Consider the following 20,788-nt stretch of genomic DNA (forward strand, 5'->3'; position numbering starts at 1 on the left):
TAATGTTCTTAGTGAACTGCATCTGAGTGGATCTGTTTCTATTTATTTTCTATCTTTATTTCCTTTTCCTTCTCACTTTTGGGTTTCAATTTTACTTTACCCCATGGGTATTGCATTTTCTTTCCTTCTATTCTGCTTCAGCAGTCTCACTTTGTTGAATTAAAATTGCTAAAACTATTTTCCCTTGGTTGTCCAGTTGTTTAAATCATAGGCTTTATTTATATCGGTTTCTTATCATAGTTTATTTATGAATCCACTATGGCTTTATATATGGGGGTTCAGTCCCTTGCTCAAGGGTCTCACCTCAGTCGTGGTATTGATGGTGGGAGAGATCGCTGGTTATTCACTCCCTCCATCGACAACTCCTGCCAGACCTGAGACTCGAACCTGCAACCTTCGGGTTACACCTCGACTCGAACCATTATGCCACGACTGTCCCAGTAGGTAGAACACAACAACAGAACGGAAGATAGAATGATAGATGTAACAGTAAACAGACAGAACAACAAAGAATGATAGATGTAATGATAGACAGAACGATAGCTATATCAAACAATAGGTAGAACGATAAGATAGACAGAACGATAGACAGAATGATAGAGCTACAGAATGTTAAAAAGATGGAATGACAAAGAATGATACAATAATATAATGTCACATAGACAACGATATGACAATGATAAAACTATGGCAGATAGACAGAACGACAGAGTATATACAAATAGAATATACTGTATATAGATATAATGATAAATAGAACAATAGATGGATAGAATGATAGATGGATGTAACCATTAGTTACATATAATTTATGGATAGAATTTTAATTCAACAGACCTGTTGGATGCATCTTTATTGCTTTCACACATTAATAATAAAAACCTCTTTTTAAATGACTCTTGCAGTGTCAGCCTTGTATGAGTCAGATCTGCCCCCAAACATGAATGTATAAATACATTTTGTGAAAATGTTTTTAATCAAGAAATCCCCATTAAAAACAACAACAACTCTGCATTATATTAAAAGATTGTTTTATTCACAATTGAAGTGTAACAAATATAGTTTATCAAAACCTTTTGCTGCTCTTTAATATAATTACATAAGATCATAAGATTTATATAAATGATGGCTGGCAGTTTGCCAGAATGAGATATGTACAATACAAAAAAAAACAAAAACAAACAAACAAACAAAAATGAACCACTTTACCACAAAATTACTTGCATATATATTAAAGAAAAGAAGAGAAAAAAGTAAACCGAAAACCGAAACAAAACAAAGACTATGTGCAATGGAATGATTATCAGCAATATTGTACGGTTACATTTCTGAGGTTGTCTCATGAAGAAATAAACGACAAGAATCACAAACAAAAAGGCATTTTCTATGCAAGATCAACACAATATTTAAACAAGCGCAGCTCGTATTCTGAGTATCGCAACCAGATGCGAGGAAACATCTGTATCCGAATGTCACCTAAGAGTCGCTACAAATCATCAGTCACAGCTTGAGGAATCACTTTCACTAAAGAGACAGCACAAATCGCTAGTCCGCGCTATGCCGCAGCAGTGCTAAACATCGTTTAGATTTGCAGTATCATGAATCCAGTGAGCGCGATGTCTTATCTACAGTGTCACAGTGTCCTCGAGATGATGTTACTTTCATATGTTGCGGTTCCTAACTCTGACAGTATGCGTTCACTAGCACACATACAGCGGAGAAATACCATGTCAAGTGTTGCAGTCACTGGCCTCAAGAGAGAGGAATCTCTGCGAGGTATTTTTTTCACCTGGATCCACTAGTATACTACATTGGTAAAGACCACACCTTTCTAGTTGAGCAGGGTGGTTTGGTTTTGGGAACACTGTCTAAATGTAGATGCTAGCATCAGCACCACTCCACAACAGACCTTGCAATCCTGCCATTCAGACCTCAAATTTTAGTTGTCAAATTCCCCAAAATTACTAATAAGATGGGCATTGGTCTGTTCCTCTATAAATTGGAATGTGGCTACAGATGTAGTGTATGTAATTCTTTTGTATGTATGTGTGTTGTATCCAGTGTATTCATTGGTTTGGATCTTTTTCCATCATCATTCCGCACTTGTGCCGTCACATTGTCCTACAGTAATATTATTCCTATTCTTTTCTTCATGGAAAACCCAAATATACTGATTCACAACTTTGTGCTTTCAGGTTAAATCAAATGAACGATCAAACAAACAAAGATAAAATGATAAATCACAACAATTAGGCCAAAGCATGTTCAATTCACATTTGGTGGTACATTCATACAAATATTCACTCCCCTTTTTGACTGATGCTGCCCGTGTTGTCCTAATAAAACACTTTTCCAATGGATTCGAGCAGCTTCATTGCAGTTTACTACAATGCTCCTAAAAGGACCTGGTGATTAGATTGGAGGAAAAATTAGATTTCAATGCTGATGCGTCGTCTTGGGTTTGCACACAGGAAACTATGCATTCGCTCGCAAAAACCTTTTGTGTTCCACAGAGAAACTTTCGCTCATAAAAAGCTGTTTGCCCGCTCACAAAACCTTTGCATGAGCTTGCAAAATGTTTGTGATGGAAATAAAGTGGGAAGAAAAATTTATATTCAGCGTGTTTGCTAGCAAACGCAAAACTTCTCAGGAAAACAATAGTTTTGCAAGCAACTGCAGTGCATTGAATTGTAAATTTATCCTCTCATCTCATATTTTTTCCTATCATCGTCTCCTCTTAAGAGTCTCTGTAGTTTCCTGCCCTCCACACTGAAAAAAAGATTAAAAAAAAATCCCTACATCTTGAGTAATAAATTAACACAAAGTACTCTATTTTACATGTCTAGGATAAAAAAAGTCTCCTCCTCCACTGATTAAGTAAACAATCAAAACACATTTTGCACACATTATTTGAAACAAAGTAAGCTCACAAATGTAGAGGAATAAATGACTTATTCTTACATCCATTAAGAGAGTAGGAGGGCTGTATGCCAGTAGGAAGAAACCTTCGGCCACAGCGAAAATAAATAGAGCGTTGCTATTAAAACTAAAATGATCAGTAAGACTAAAAGGCACTAGTTGACTTGGTTTCACTACCTTGCTGTCGAATAAAGCCTCAAAACGCTGAACCAAACCTCATCCCGAAAGAAACAGACAGCAGGAGATGGTGAAGTCCAGTGGATATCTCTTAGCTTCGCTCCTGTAAATGCACATGATGCAAAAAACACAGACGGACTTTTATGCAATTACCTATGGCTTTATTACATGTGTGAGAGGGCAAGTATGATGGAAAACGATCTGGTCCGGTCTCCTCACAGAGGAAATAAGGTCCTTCTGGGTCTCTGAGGTTCAGAGACGTGTCCGCAGATTCAGGGACAGAGAGAGGGGCGACAGGGCAGCATGCGGAATCCCGAGAAGAGACGGCAGAGGAGAAACACTTGGAAAAAAAAGTCCTGGAGGATAAGAACTCTCCAGCCACAGGGGTTTTGAGTCCATAGCTCTTCTCCACCGTTAAAGCAGGTTCAGGAAGATACGTCTCAGTGGGGTTTTGGGGTTGGATGAAGATTACTTGAGTTGGTTTGCTATTTCTGGGGTCGGTTTCTTAATGACAGGAAGAGGATGGGCCTCCGTGTTGAACACCCAGTGTTCGAAGGACAAATGGTCGTCGTCGGAGAACAAAAGATACAGATACCTGAAAAACAAAGAAAGAAAATCTCTCAAGATGTTTCCAGGGCATTTTATAAAACAGTTAATCACAGTGAGATTGTTTGTAAGAGAACACACTTTGAGCTTCAAAAGCACTCTTCAGGAGTCTACGGGTGACGTCACAAACAGTACATCCATGCTTTTATACAGTCTATGATTAATACCCATTTACTATCACTAGAGAGAGAGAGAGAGCGAGCAAGACCGCGCTCGTGTAGTTTGAAGACTGTGAGTGCGCGAGCGCGAGTGAAACTTCGGTGTTTCGCCCTTTTTCTATCGTGTTTAATGATTTTGATTAATATGCACAGGGGAGAGAGAGAGCAAGAAGCGCTCGTGTTGTTTGAAGACTGATAGTGTGCGTGCAGTCAGGGCTCTCTCTCATACAGGCGCAGGAGTCATTCTATTCTACATCACACACCGATCAAATAAGGCTTTGACAGCCACCAAAAAAAAAAAAAAAAAAAAGATCAATGCAGAAAAAACCCTGGATTGGTTATATAATGTTGGACAGAATGTTGATCCGGCCATCGCGTATATTCAGCGCACATAAGGTAAACGTTTGGCAAACGTTTTTTAGAGAAATAAAAACAGGTCGACGAATCGATGCGCATATTTTGCGTTGACGTATTTTTTTTCGTTGTCCCAGCCCTAACACACACACAAACAAAGTCTAGTCTTTCCACCAGTTTTAACAATGAAGTTTGACAGAACTCAACAAGCTGCATCATTTGAGGTACGGTTTACGTCTAGCACAAAAGGCTGCGTCTCAACACGCCAACGTTTAATATTTAATATGCACAACAGTACAAACACAAACACCACTAATTATCTCAATGAATTCCAAACTGCATAAATCCACCTCTTAAAATCGGAATGTTTTCTTCGTTAACAAAACATGAACATCTCCCAAGTGCTTAAGTGAAACTCTGCCAAGCAAAACACTGCCAAGACAACAACAGCAACATAAATAAAGGATGAAGATTACAAATTACAAAAGGTCTCAACATTTTGCTTCCTTTAGCTGAGAGTAGCAACTTGTTGCCGACAGCCATAGCTAAAAGACATTGTTTTATGAGCGAAGGCTATAATTCAAAACCTGCAGCCAAGGAGAGAAAAAAGCCACAGGTTAGAAGGCACAACTTTATTTGGAAGGCTGGATGACAGATTTTAAATTACAGTCTATAAACTTTAGCTAGAGACGGCAATGCTGACACTTGTTTCCTGATGAAGTTGTGACCTTGATAATATGGATTCTAACCCTCCCTTCCTCTCGGTTTCCTCTCTGAACAGACATGCATTGGCTGGAGATTTGCTGATGAAAGGCTCTCTTCTCCGCTGGCCCTCTGAAAATATAAGCTGCTGACCTTAGGCCTCCAGAGTTAAAGCTAAATCATGCGGGTCCACTGGATGAACCACCTCTGGCGGCTTAAACCGTGCTTGGCCTCCTTCTACAGAGAGTATGATCTTCAGACCTGGGAAGAAACTGGAAGCTGGGAAGAAACTGGAAGGTGAAGTTATAAATAAGAAAAGGCAGCTTTATTTAACGAAAGAGGTCACAAGAGGTCAGACTACATCTAAAAGTGAAATGGACCCAACAATCATCACACTGATAACCACTTTTATATTTAATTTTTGGGCCATTTTTAATGGAGATGTGTCCTGGTTTTACTATATGCTGTGTGAAGTGAAGCCTCAGAATACTGAATCAAGAAATAACAGCAAAAACACAAATAGTAGAAAAAACATGCATAACGACTGACGAAAAAAGCCACATCTTAAGCCCTACTTTTACTCACAGGCATATGCTATGTGGTTTAAAACATGCATGTATATATTTTTAGAATTATGTTCTCTTTAATGTCTATATTTCATTACATTTATTGCTTGTGTATTTAATGTGTTTATATTTTTGAACAGCACTCCGGTAAGCTTTTTTAATTTGTTTGTTTATGGATTGAAATAAAATTATTGTACATAACATTTACTAAATTATTTTATTTGAAAAAGCTTAATTAAAAAAAAAAAAAAAAAAAAAAAAATTATATGTATATATATATATATATATATATATATATATATATATATATATATATATATATATATATATATATATATATATATATATATATATATATATATATATATATATATAGATTTGATAAAATAAAATGATCGTATGGAGAGGATCATATGCGTGAGTCGGCATATATTAAAAACTTTTACAACTACACAATCTCAGCGTGATTATGAGCACTATTTTGTTTTACTAAGAGTTTGATATTGAATCTCGGGGGTAAATCTATTAGACTGCGGCTGTCAAATGTGGTTTTACCGAGCTCAAGGGCTCTGGCCCGAGCAGATATAAACAAAACGCTATTGGCTATTTTAAAAAGGGGGTGGGGGCTGCTCTATATGTCCCGCCCTCTTTTCCAGTTTCAGTTTAAATTATGTCACCACATAGAATAATGCTGCATGTTTCAAGGCACTTTAGGGGACCTTTAAAGAGAGCAGAGAAATTAAATGTTCATTAGATATTCAAAGACTTGTTGAAATTAAACGCATATAAGCTGAATGCTGACTGTGGATGAGAAAGTATTATAGCATTTGCCTTTGTGTTACCAATAATACACTATGCTATTTTTTCATATATTCTTTACTAACTGTTTGAAAGTTCTGTGTATAAAAAAATGATCAGAAGTGTTAAACAGAGACAATACACTAATGAAGACAGAAACGGGGAGCTCTGGGCGCTCAGGCGTTGGCATCTAAGAGCAGTCAAAATAAAGGTCTTGCTTCTGACATATCAGCCAAACAGGAAAAAAATAAATAAATAAAATAATAATAATAATAGCCCCCCCCCCAAAAAGAACATATCAGCGGATATATTGTTTGACTAGGCAACATTTACTCATTGCATGAAAAATACCTTCTTTTCCACGGAAGAAAGTCAGTCATACAGGTTTGGAATGAATGCATGGTGAGTAAATGAACAAATTTAATTTTTGTGTGCGTGTGTGTGTGTGAATTATCCCTTTAGTGGCTCAGCGTGTGAAGCAGAGCAGATGTAGTGTGCTGAAGTGAGCATGTTAAAGAGCACAGTCATGTCTACAAACACACTGAGAGCATTTCTATGAACAGGAAACTCTGCTCCCTCAGCCCGCCAGACAGTCTGGCTCTGAAGAAGAATCATTACTTAATATGCACTTACTGTGCAAAAGGGGCGAAAGCAAGCCAGAAGCAGCAACAGAATGAGAAACAACCAGAGTGGGAAAAGTCGAAAGCAGGGGCTTCTTGATGCGCGCTCTCTCTCACTCTCAAAGAATTGCTAAATCTTGTCTGTGCTCAATTGTGTGCGCTGCACTCCTCCTGGCCAAAGGGCAAGCGCTCCTCCAGAGTATTAAAGACTGCAGAAATGAAGAGCTGCTGTCTGGCGTGGCAGGATGAGACTCGAACAGTTATTTCCTCTTAAAACGCAATCAAATGGGAGGACTGGAGAGCTGGGAAGAGACACCAGCAACCCCCTACCCCAACCCCAACACCCTCTCCACAATGAAGGCCATCATTTTGTGCCCTGACAAACTGATCGACTCTTTCTTTATTCATTCCTTTCATTTATCCGTCTTAAATGATGAATGTTGTTTGATAAGTACCACTGTGAATGAGTTCCAGCTGTCACAGTCTTGTGTCTCAATCATTTCACCTTGACAGTGACAATTTTCCCTCTGACAGAGAACTGGCTCAATTCATGCATTCTAAGTGAAGAGCTTTCCTCTCCTTCAGACAGTCATTGCAGAATCACAAGTTAGTCTCTCGCAACATGCCTATATATTGCAAACCAATGGATAAGAAGTTTGTGAAAATCACAGGCTCCAGACGGACTCAATCTCTGTGCTACAAAGATGTGTTTACAAGCTTATTTCAGCCCAAATTCATAAGAAAAACATTTAGCAAAAAGAAAATGAAGATCATTCATCATATAGTATGTTGTTTTGCACTGTAACATTATTTTAATTATATTTTTAATGAGTTATTTATATACATTTTTGAGTTTCCCAAAATTCGCTCAAGTTTTACTTTTTTTCTCCTCATTATTCTGACTGATGACTCATTAATATACTGATGCATCTCATTAATATAACACAAAGTGTGAGTGTTTATAATTGGTAAATTGGTTTATATACATATATATATTTTTTTTTTTTCTCCAACAATGCAAGACAGTCAGCTGTGTATGTGCTCTGTACTCACTTGAGTGTTTCAGCCAGGTAGAAGCTCTGCTGCACGTCATCATGGTTGGGCGTGCTAGCGTAGACGTCTCTCACTCCGCTGTAACCCCCTTCCACCCTGCAGTACTTCTCCAGAGCCTGATATACAGAAAAACAAATGTACCTGTCAGTACCAATGTCATAGTTTTCCACAATCCTAGCAAGTGTCATGTAGCCTGCTTTTCATTTTCAGAGACCTGGCACTGATGCAAGTCAATAGGCCCCCAACCCACAAGTCTATATGAAAGAGCTGGCCATCTCTGGCCCTCCAGATCTACATTCCTGCAGAGTTTTGCTGCAGTTGTAGTCTGTAGTAATTCTAAAGACCTTGATTAGTGTGTTCTTACTGGCCTTGAGGTGCTGTGTAGGGTGCAAAAAGGACATTAAGATACAGAAGATTTGACAAAATAGTTCTTGGAGCAAAGAATCAAGCATTGAGTGGGTGTTGAGCCAGCACATTTTTATGAGAGAGGAATAGATGGCAGAAGGAGAGCGAGGGTTGAAGAGATCTGATGTATCGCCTGAAGGGACAGACACATCACAATGGCAATCTGAAGTCATTATGGTACAATTACAAGGCTGTGAGACCCTGGCGGTCTAATCCCGCTGTGCTGAAGTGCAGCGAGCGTCTGAAGGCATGGATAAAGCCTCGCTGTGACTCACAGTCTGGCCTACATCCTGGGCCTCTTTACCAGTCACATACTGGTGGTGTTATGCAATAAGTGATAATGTGAAATCCAAGTGACTGAGTTCTCACCTGCACCGCCTCCCAGCCCCACTGTCTGTATTTGGGGTCGTGGGTGAACCTCCACATGTACATGTACGTCTCAATGACCTCCGGCCTCAGGATGAAGTACTTCTCATTCTGCCGTGTGGCGATGGCTTCTACGCCTCCGTCGAAACGGAAGGCCTCGGGACCCAGCTTCATACCTGAAACACACATGCTGTCAAATTCATCGCTTAAACATCCACGTTGACAATGGATTATGGGATTACACTGTTCCTGAGATGAAGAGAAACACTTTTTGGATGTGGATTATGGGCTGTGGGATAATCTGGACCTCTGATAATCTGTGTCTGCTAAAAATACCTAAGCATTATGAACAGGCCAGTGATGATTGTGTATGTGTGCGTTTAATAAGGGATTTGAGTGTGTGTGTTTGTGTTCAGGGTTAACAGCAATGGATTTAGGGAGTCTCTACACTGACAATAAGACTATTATAGACAATAGTTATACAAATCTCACTTATGGGTGAGCACTTTATAATTCAATTTATTCAATTTATAATAAGTAAATAAATTAGATTTTTTTTGTGATGTTGTCTAATGATAAATCACTTGTTTTACACATTTTTTGTATTTTTTGCATAGAAGTTGCTGCTAAATAAATAAAGACTAATATATATATACAGTATTGTTCAAAATAATAGCAGTACAATGTGACTAACCAGAATAATCAAGGTTTTTAGTATATTTTTTATTGCTACGTGGCAAACAAGTTACCAGTAGGTTCAGTAGATTGTCAGAAAACAAACAAGACCCAGCATTCATGATATGCACGCTCTTAAGGCTGTGCAATTTGGCAATTAGTTGAAAGGGGTGTGTTCAAAAAAATAGCAGTGTCTACCTTTGACTGTACAAACTCAAAACTATTTTGTACAAACATTTTTTTTTTTCTGGGATTTAGCAGTTCTGTGAATCACTAAACTAATATTTAGTTGTATGACCACAGTTTTTTAAAACTGCTTGACATCTGTGTGGCATGGAGTCAACCAACTTGTGGCACCTCTCAGCTGTTATTCCACTCCATGATTCTTTAACAACATTCCACAATTCATTCACATTTCTTGGTTTTGCTTCAGAAACAGCATTTTTGATATCACCCCACATGTTCTCAATTGGATTAAGGTCTGGAGATTGGGCTGGCCACTCCATAACATTAATTTTGTTGGTTTGGAACCAAGACTTTGCCCGTTTACTAGTGTGTTTTGGGTCATTGTCTTGTTGAAACAACCATTTCAAGGGCATGTCCTCTTCAGCATAGGGCAACATGACCTCTTCAAGTATTTTAACATATGCAAACTGATCCATGATCCCTGGTATGCGATAAATAGGCCCAACACCATAGTAGGAGAAACATGCCCATATCATGATGCTTGCACCTCCATGCTTCACTGTCTTCACTGTGTACTGTGGCTTGAATTCAGAGTTTGGGGGTCGTCTCACAAACTGCCTGTGGCCCTTGGACCCAAAAAGAACAATTTTACTCTCATCAGTCCACAAAATGTTCCTCCATTTCTCTTTAGGCCAGTTGATGTGTTCTTTGGCAAATTGTAACCTCTTCTGCACATGCCTTTTTTTTAACAGAGGGACTTTGCGGGGGATTCTTGAAAATAGATTAGCTTCACACAGACGTCTTCTAACTGTCACAGTACTTACAGGTAACTCCAGACTGTCTTTGATCATCCTGGAGGTGATCATTGGCTGAGCCTTTGCCATTCTGGTTATTCTTCTATCCATTTTGATGGTTGTTTTCCGTTTTCTTCCACGTTTCTCTGGTTTTGCTCTCCATTTTAAGGCATTGGAGATCATTTTAGCTGAACAGCCTATAATTTTTTGCACCTCTTTATAGGTTTTCCCCTCTCTAATCAACTTTTAATCAAAGTACGCTGTTCTTCTGAACAATGTCTTGAACGACCCATTTTCCTCAGCTTTCAAATGCATGTTCAACAAGTGTTGGCTTCATCCTTAAATAGGGGCCACCTGATTCACACCTGTTTCTTCACAAAATTGATGACCTCTGTGATTGAATGCCACACTGCTATTTTTTTGAACACACCCCTTTCAACTAATTCAACTAATTGCCCAATTGCACAGCCTTAAGAGCGTGCATATCATGAATGCTGGGTCTCATTTGTTTTCTGAGAATCTACTGAACCTACTGGTAACTTGTTTGCCACGTAGCAATAAAAAAATATACGAAAAACCTTGATTATTCTGGTTAGTCACATTGTACTGCTATTATTTTGAACAATACTGTGTGTATATATATATATATATATATATATATATATATATATATATATATATATATATATATATATATATATATATATATATATATATATATATATATATATATATATATACACATACATAAATATATACATATACACACACACACACAAACGAATCGGTGGGGTAAGAAAAAAGGTACATAACCACAAAACATTATTTCTTTTTTTCTTTTTTTTTTTAGATGTTTTAACATTTCAAAGCTGTTCTCCCACTCACTTGTTCGGGAGTAAGACTCGTGACACGTGCGGGCGATCTCAGCCGCCAGTTCCATCTGGTGACCCGTCTTATCATCGGGGGCTCCGTCCGCCCCTAAAGCGATCATACCACCAGCGAAGCAGGTCAGGTGACCCATCTTATGCTCCAGGAGTCCGCCTTTCCATTCAGCGATATACGTCAACCCTCCGCTTGACTTGCGGATCAAATTCTTCTCAACCGCCTGCACGCAGAACAGAAAATGATAACAAGAGATCACTTTAAATGGTTGTTCAATTCAATTTCTTCTCTCTGTGGTTATTCATACTGTGTGGGTTAAAAGAAACTTTGTCCTTGTTTGCATTTGTTTTGTTTGCCTAACAATAAGAGAGACCATTCAAGGCTTCAGAGTGATTTCATTCTCTAAAAAGCGTCAACCGAACTGTTCACAGCCCGAAGTTAGATCATAGCAGAGATCAGGGTCACAGCTGTGTGCCAGCGTTGTGTATTTACAGAAGCGTCACACACATGGGAAATGAGATTCTTATCTGTCTGGAAAAAGGCCCCTGTGCATTTAAATGGAAAACTGGAGATGTTCATCACCATGGTACCAAAGGAAAATAAGAAAATAAGTAAAGCATATGACTCCCTCTTTTTTTCTTTTCTTACATCACTCTCTTTGTTCTTCTATTTCATCATAAATATGGCACCAGTTTTGAGGAGAAACTAAATGTAGTAACAGAACCAGCATATATTTTTTCAGAATCTTGAATACAATAAAGTACTGATTATGGTAACAAGTAGCCGAACAGATGTAACTGCATATCAGATTTAGATGAGTAAATAATCAAAGATCATCTAGAATGTGCTCTCTGATTTAAGAATTCGATTCTGGATTCTGGATCTAGGTTCACTCTGAAGGGTTTATAGAATGATCTTGACAGACAGTTCATTATCCTTTGTATTACTACAGTGCCAATCAATGGACATAAAAATACTAATTTGAGTTCGTTATTTTGTTATCCAAAAGAAAGAGCACAGAGTGAAATATGAAACCAAAGTCGACCACAGCTACTGAAGTAAATACTCTCCTGCCTCACAACAGTGATAAATACATCTCTACTGTAAGATGGGTTAAAGCCTTAGAAGCTTAAAAAAAAAAAAAAAAAAAAAAAAAAAAAAAAAAAAGTTTCTGAATCCAGAAGATTTTTAAGTGAAAATGTCCAGGCTCACCTCAAAGTTTTTGCATGAAAAAAATAAAAAGCTATATAAAAATAAAGCTATATAAAAAATAATTTGTAACTAAATTAAACCTAAAAAGATATAGTAAAAAGTAAAAAACTACAGCAGTATATAAATAATAAAACAAAAATAAATAAAAAAATAATTAAAAGAACTACAGTACCAAGACATTTAAATCATTTATATATAATTTTAGTAATATATAAAATGAATATTTATAAGTAATTGAGGATTATTATAATTTTTTTTAATGCTCACCATAACTAGAAAGATATAGGAAAATAATATAAGAAATTAACTACCCGAATGCCAATTTGTAGCTTGTAAAGCAGCTTGCCCAACAAAAATGAAAATTTTAGTATTTAGCATTCCTCTAACAAACTGAATTGAATCTGCTGCGATTCGTCAGTCACTTCCGTAACGTCCTTATTTTTTTCCAACGGTGCAAATAATCGAATGCTACCAGCTGAGAGGTGTGGATGGACGGAGATGACCAAGCAGCCTATCCATGGTTAGTGAGATAAATTAGGTGAAATCAGGCTGTACAGAGTGAGTTAAAGGCCTGAAAAAGAGCTTTCTCTAGTGGTAATGAATGCCTGGGTAAAATAGTGGACAGAACAGCCGTTCTCTGAAGGTGACCGACATAATGGACTTTTCTTTAGCTGTACGATTGTCCTGGAGTTCAAAGTGTGTGTGTGTGTGTGTTCGAGTGACTCCGGGGAGGCACCCAGACAGACGGCCTGAGGGACAGCATTATCTTAGGCAGGTTGTGATGGTCCTCTTTAATGAAAGTGAGGATTGAGTTTGTGGTCTGTAACAATCAGTCTGCAGCAGCTTTCCAAAGCTCTCACGGACGGCTCCAGCAGAACAACGCTGGTGGCAGCTTACACACAAACACACACACACACACACTTTACTTTCTTAGAGTCAGACACTATAAAGACGAATTCCAACTCACAAACTCAAAACCCACAGAGGACAAATTTTCAGTTCAAGCTTGAACAACAGACTAAAATTTGCATAGCAAACATTTTTAATATTCACACAGGAAAAACTGGACACTTGAAACTTGAGGGTAAAAAACATACCACTTCTGTTATTTTAATACATAAACTTTAACTAGATGTTGAATTTGACAAGTGAGCAGTGATGTAAAAAATGTAACCTGTAAAATGTATATTGTGAATCTGGATCGTTCTGCCATATTAAAAAAATAAAATTAAAATTAAAATAAAAAAATACCTTTGAGATTTGATTTGGCCAAACAGGGTGCAGATTTGTGCAGAAATGTTAGAATTTTTTTATATGAATTCGCATTAACATGTCATCAAACAACATATGAAGTATTTCCAGAAACATTATAAAACATATATATATATATATATATATGCAATAATCAATGTTTGAAATGACAACTATATAATTATATATTAACTACATAGCACTATTTTGTTATTTAAAAAAAAAAATATTTGATACTTTGATTATATGGTGGAACAATTAATTTCCTAGAAAGTACTACTTTACTCTTTAAAAGCAAGTCTAACTTCAATATGTATTCAGCAGATTTACTACTTTTATTTTTAGGTTTATTTTAGTTATCTGAAAATAATGTGTGAGAAAACTGAAATTCATTTGTGTATTAACTGTTTTTAGTACAGTACTAGACTAAGTTTAGGATAAAAACTGACCAAAAAACTGAAAAACGTATACCTAAAAAAGGTATACTACAATTCAGGAAATTAAGAGACATAACTGGTCAAAACTAATTACTGTATGTGATATTGTTTTATTGACTAATATATGTCTGATCTTTGCATGAACTGCAATTCAGTAGATTCCACTTCCTGTGGGACATGGCCAATTCTATTTTGAATTCACATTCATTAACTGAAAGGGACCCAATTCTCAAATTCAATATTTCACTCACCCCTGGAATCAACTCGAACCATGACTGTGTTGGTGCTGAGCTCCTATTAGACACTGAAGTACTCCGTATCCTCAATATTTTGCTGACACAAGTAACTTTAGATAGCAGGGATCTTCCAGAAACAAGGATGTCAAGGATGCTCTTGTCTAGTCAGCATTTGATCAAATGGCCAGCAGAGTGTAACATTTCTAAGGGCTTCATCTCTTTCTGTAACATTGGTCTTTACCTGCAGGGCATCATAGTAAAGCTTCTTTCCCTCCTCGTCGGTTTTGTCTGACATGAGCCAGGCCTTCAGCAGGTACTCGTAGAAACTGTCCCCCAAGCCTCCAACTGAGACGTGATCTGCAACACAGCGAAAACAGCTGAGTGAGTGAAAAATACCTTCCTTCATTCATGTGCCAGCATAATAGTCTGCTGTGGGACTGCTTTAAACAGAATAACACCAATTATTAAGCATTCACCCACATAAACTTTCACACAGACCTATAGAGAAGAGCTCTAATCTCAGCACTTTACAATGGTCATAAGATTGCTTAATGATGATATCACGGAGGTACATCACCCATGTTAAAAGAGATGAACCTAGCAACCACCTGTAACATCCTAGTGGCTAATAAGAACACACATGCAATCACCTAAAACACCCTAACAACCACTGAAACATCCAAGTGACCACTTTGCATATACTAGCAAACACTTCGAATAACATAGAAAACAACTTATAATATTCTAGCAACCAATTAGAACACCCTAGCAACACCCTAGTGGCCAATAAGAACAATTTAGCAACAATCCTAGAACACCCTACCAACCGCTTCGAACACCCAAGCAGCACCTAAAACACACTAACAACCACTGAAACATCCTAGTGACCACTTAGAACACCCTAGCAACACCTGAACACCATAGCAACCACTTAGAACACCCTAGCAACACCTAAAACAAGTTTGTGGCCAACAAGAACACCCTAGCAACCACCTAGAACACCACTGAAAGCACTTAGAACACTATAGTAAAATTTATAGCACCTTTGAAAGCATTTATAACACTCTAGCAACCACCTAGAGCACCCTAGCAACCACTTAAAATAACCTAGCAACCACTAAGAACACCTTAACATCACAGAGGTGTGTATGGGTAAGCACCACTCACATTTTCTAAAGAAAGTGAAACAAATCTAGTAAATTATTTAAATGAGTTTTTAGTTAATAAATGTGTGTATATGTATGTATATATATATATATATATATATATATATATATATACACACATATACACACACACACACACACATTTATTAACTAAAATCTCATTTAAATAATTTACTAGATTAATGAGGTATAAATATTCACAAGATTCCATATCTGAACTACTGTACAGTATGTGCTGTGTATGCTGGAGTCTAGTGAGTTCCTGTGTAAGGAGAAATGAAGCGTGTATGTGTGTTTTTCCAGGTGATGTGTGAATGGGGCAGTCCGTTCAGCGCTGTCTGGTCCACTGTGTGTGAGAAATGAGAATCTGTGGCTTGAGGGGCAGCACTGTTGTGTGAGTGTCTGAGTGATGATCAAGCTCATGAATATTTATACCTCATTAAGCACTTGTTTTTGTGATAGATGTGTCAAGAGATATCAAGCCTCAGCGCAGACAGCCATAAAAAATACACTGCAACGCTACTATTCAGAGAAAATGCACAGAAAGGAAAAACAAGGATTTTTCTTAAGATTAAATTCTTATTTCAAATGTCAGAGGGGCTATTATGGTACCCATTTTGCCTGTTAGCACTCAGCTAAATTTCCGAATTAGGCACATTTTTGTTAATCTTACTCAAATTATGCAGCTCATGGGCCAAAATGTGTACCAGGGGTCAATTAATGAAATGATCGCTAATAGCCAATCCTTGACTTTGATATTGTTTTAAAATGTGCAATGACCAACAATTACAGCTACATGTGCTCAGATTTAGATCCAGTCATAAGTGCTGGTCGGAGCCTTCTCATTTTCCAGAACAATGTAGTCAAAGTGAATAAAAACAAACAAACATTTTTTTTTTCTTTCATACAAATACATAAATAATTCAAAAACACTGCCAGTCTGTTAATGTTTCAACTTATCAACAATATCAAATTCTTTCAATTTAAGGCAGCCTTGTTGGAGAGAGAGAAAAAAAACTTAGCTACCACACAGCTTTCAATGGTAGTCTAATTTAATGTAAAAGTGCACTTAAAAAACTTTGTAAGAATAAAAGTCTGCACTGCAAAACTAGACGAGAAGTCTTTCTTGCACTGCTTTATTTATTATAATAAGAGAGGTCGTTTAATTCTCTTGCAGCGCAGACCCAGCAGCAGTGATTGAATTCTCAAAAAAAAAAAAAAAAGTCTTTAAAAGACTTCAGCAGGAGGTCATTGATGAACTCGAGGCAGACTGGATTTGCCTGTAGGCCAGACTTTGAGCACCTCTGCACTACCCGATTTAGTTTCTTAGTCATATAAGATGGCTTTTCCCCACTGTCGTAATAACAATTCACACACATCACAAAGAAACTCCAAACTGTACTGCGTTGGTGGTAAGAGGGCTTCGCTGTGCAAAGGTCTTCTGTTGGTAAAATTTGACAGCAGGAAACAGGAGTTTTGTTGTCAGCTCTTGCAGTGCTTTCCTGAGCGAAACCTGATGACCAGCTGAGATTACTACCCAACAGACACCGGGAACATTTGAAGCCTCTCTGTACAGCACTGAAGCACACAGAGCAACCCTGAAACAGACCTCATGCACGTCAGATCATAGCCCCACATTTCATACTTACTCGCAACACAGCAAATACTTACTGAAAGAAAAACTCTTAAGTGCCAAAACTACAGCTAATCAAAACATATTCATTGTCTGATGTGGAATGGGGGTATGAACCAATGAGAATTTCACTGTGGGTGGGGCTACAAGTGCAATGCGACAACATAGCAGCGTGGCTTCAGAAAACTTGTGAAAAATTATATGTACAATTTCTGAAACTTTTTTATTAGGGCTCAGATATTCAGCCCAACACTTTCTTTTGTGTTTCACAAAAGAGAAAAATGGGAAGGACTTGAGGGTGCCTAAATATCCCCCTATATAAAGTTAAAACAAGCACTGCTATTCAGTGTCTCATGAGTTTTCAATTCGGTAGGATGTAACCTCATAAGACCGCTTACTAGCTTATGAAACTTCTGTTGAGTGGCACATATGAAGCTAAACTGGAGACAGCTTTGAAACACTGAGAATCTCTGACAGTGCAAAACGAAGTTTGATGTATGACGATGAAAAAGAAAAAGAGATAAAAGAGAGGAAGGGTAGATTGTGGAATTTATAGGATGGTTGATTCATGTTGTTGTTTCATTAAGGTTAACCCTAAAGCTTCAAGCTGCTCAAACCCAAACATGACAACTGACCCACATATGGAAAGCCCTTCAGGACGGTTCTGGGCTACTTGTGCGAAGCTAAAAGACTGACAGCCATTTTCAAGTGCAGCCACACGTTACCATCCCATCTTCCCTGCAGCTTGCTGCCATCTCAGATCATTTCTGTTTACGATCGTCTAAACAAATGACTTTTGTCGAAGCGAAAAAAGAAGGACTTGCTCCAATGCACGGAGAAGAAAACCAGTTTTGGTATTGCTACATTCTGACAGCTCAAAAGCCTCTATCTTTTTTTCCTCCATCATAATTCATATGTATTATCCCGACGACACACACTGCAGTAAGAATCTTTGTTCTCCTCTGGCTCTTCATCATCAATCGCCTGCGTCATCAATGACCATGAAGTTGAGACAGCGTTGCTCCCCACGCTAAGCCGGCAGTAAACCCCTTGGAGCGAGGACGACACGAAAGCCGGCTAACGCAGCAGAGCAGTCCTCACTGAAGTCGTCATTCCAGTCGCTGCGGGACCAGCATAAAACATCCCAAACTATTGATGTGTGTGGTCGTCTACAGCATGAACTTAAGGAAAAAAGTGTGTATATTTCTGGCTTTGTTGCATAATTAACTCTTAAAGCACTATGACGACAGATGTGGTGAGAAAGTTGACATTTCTCGACAGTTTCAGGGGCGCCACTGGTCAAGCCAAAGTCTCATATGGCATGTGCACAAACCGTCTGCCTACAGATTACACCCAAAATGTCAAAAGCTGGCCGTAATCAGCGATTGAAAATGGAAATGGAAAGTTTTTATCAGTTTGCAGGCGACCAAAGTCATGTCTAAAAGTTCCCAGGCTCCAATAGGAAAAACTTGTTGCTGGTTTTGTCAGTGTTCTGTCTATCTGTCTGTCTGTCTGTCTCTATCTCACACTGACTAAACAAATCAGTGCTCTATCCATAAGAGAAACACTTACAGATCAATTCCACTTAGATACAGATAAAGACACTCATTTTAATCATGACATTTCTGGGAAAACACTTCTGAGGTTCTCCAGTATGTGCGTGTGTTTCTGGACTTACGCTGGCCCCACTGTCCACTGTTAGGGTTCAGGTAATTCGGGTACAATCCTTGAGGTTTGTCCAGTCGATTCAGCACCTTTCTGATGTTCATTACCTGCAACGGCAAATCACATATCGCTTGTATTATCACGTCAAATTAAGCCATAGCTAAGGTCATCCAATAACACAGTAAACAAGGGACAGAACTCATGAATCTACAGACTAGGTCACTTTCACAGCTTGCACAGCCTCATTCAGAGCTTGTAATAGTGCCATTTGTCTGTGTCTATATTTCAGGTCAGGTCAGCAGATTCATTCGAAGAGAATCAGATATGAGGATTGAAGCGAAAAGAGCATCAATATAACCGTTACGAGCGGAGGTCATCCTGGGTCACTGTTGTCAGCTTTTATAACAATTCACGACCGCTCCAAATTCACATTTAGTTCAGTGTGGTGTTTAATAAACTGCAGAGGCGTGACGCCTGAACTGCTGCTCACCTTCTCGGCAAAAACTGGTCTCCCTGAAAGAGCACTGAGATGCATGAACTCCAAATGCAGCGTCCCGTATTCGGCAAGAATACTGCTTCCTCCTGACGCCCATGGCCAGTTTCTGCCGATCCCACTGCATGAGGAAGAGGAATTACATGAGGAGAGATCAAATTTCAGTAACTCCGCAATCATGAGCTCTGTTTATACTTTACATTTTGTGTTGTGCAGAAAACCTTCAACCAGTCAAAATTGCAACTTGTGTAATTTTATGTATTTCAGATTGAAACCGAATATTCAGAGAGAAATAAGGCAAGACCTGATTTTAATCATCAGACTTGATTGGATTCAGGGCTTTGATATTATTGGTGAGAATTTCAGTTGATTCTATACACTGTAGTTCAAAGGTTTAAGGTATAATAATAATAATAAAATAAATTACTACTTTTCAGCAAGAATGCAATAAATTGAAGTAAAGAAATTGTTAAAAAATATTTATTTCAAATGAACTGAAGTTCTTTTAAATTTTATATTGTATATTTAAAGAATCCTGAAAAAAAAAAAAAAGTTTCTATCAGGGTTTCTATAAAACTATGTAGAATAACGGTTTTCAAAACTGATAATATTCAAAAACAAACCAAAAAAAAAAAAAAAAAAAAAAAAAAAATCTTGAGCGCCAAATCAGCATTTTAGATCGATTTCTGAAGGATCATGTGACACTGAAGACTGGAGTAATGATGCTGAAAATTCAGCTTCGCATCACAGGAATAAACTTGAATTTACAATATATTCAAACAGAAAACATAATATTTAGTAATAAAAATTGTCATATTTATTTTAATATATACAGTACAGTATTTGCTTGTGAATGAAATATATATATAAACATGAATAAATAACACACACGCACACACACAAATTTCAGTACTTAACACATCTTACATGGCTGCCAAGTTGATTTCATGGCCTTGTTTTACAGAGCGGCCGTGTTTTCCTTCAGTGTTTAGAGCCGCCTTTATTAACTTTCACTGGCACGCTTCCAACTAAAAGCTGACAACTTAACTCCGGCCTGAAAATGGAAGCCACGTCTCCTGACCCGCTGCTCCTACCCCGACATCAGATGCGCTCTGTGTGGGCCTCTGTGTCTACACCAATTATGAAGATAAATCACTGCTGAGTAATGACACGTAATCACAGCTTTAACGAACGAAAGAACGACATTCTCCACTTTATTTTTAAAGCCTAATTCTACAAAACAGACCGTGCAAGATATTTGTGTCATTAAGACAGCAAATTACCCACAGTAGCTCTGGCCTGGAGGAACGGAGTACTCAAACGGTTTAATTTGGAGGCCTTTTATGTGAATGTTTTTCTATGTGTGATGCAACTGGATGGCAAAGAAGTCCACGCATGTCACTTTGACTGCAAGAGGATATTTTCTAGCCTGTG

The 20,788-nt window shown here is 37.9% G+C and overlaps 1 protein-coding gene across 1 annotated transcript; it reads right to left on the reverse strand.

Moving 5' to 3' along the window:
• Window positions 1-1,071: 1,071 nt before the first annotated feature.
• LOC113075023 (mannosyl-oligosaccharide 1,2-alpha-mannosidase IA-like) lies at window positions 1,072-19,549 on the reverse strand. The gene is made up of 7 exons (XM_026247737.1): window positions 19,352-19,549; window positions 18,875-18,968; window positions 14,639-14,754; window positions 11,265-11,484; window positions 8,728-8,900; window positions 7,954-8,069; window positions 1,072-3,691 (listed from the first exon to the last, which is right to left on the reverse strand). Exons 1-7 carry the CDS (start codon window positions 19,532-19,534, stop codon window positions 3,565-3,567), a joined length of 1,029 nt encoding a protein of 342 aa, XP_026103522.1. The 5' UTR covers window positions 19,535-19,549; the 3' UTR covers window positions 1,072-3,564.
• Between the last annotated feature and the right edge of the window lie 1,239 nt (window positions 19,550-20,788).

The sequence above is a fragment of the Carassius auratus genome, unplaced genomic scaffold, assembly GCF_003368295.1.
Source record: "Carassius auratus strain Wakin unplaced genomic scaffold, ASM336829v1 scaf_tig00016257, whole genome shotgun sequence".
In the NCBI taxonomy this organism is placed as follows: Eukaryota; Metazoa; Chordata; class Actinopteri; order Cypriniformes; family Cyprinidae; genus Carassius; species Carassius auratus.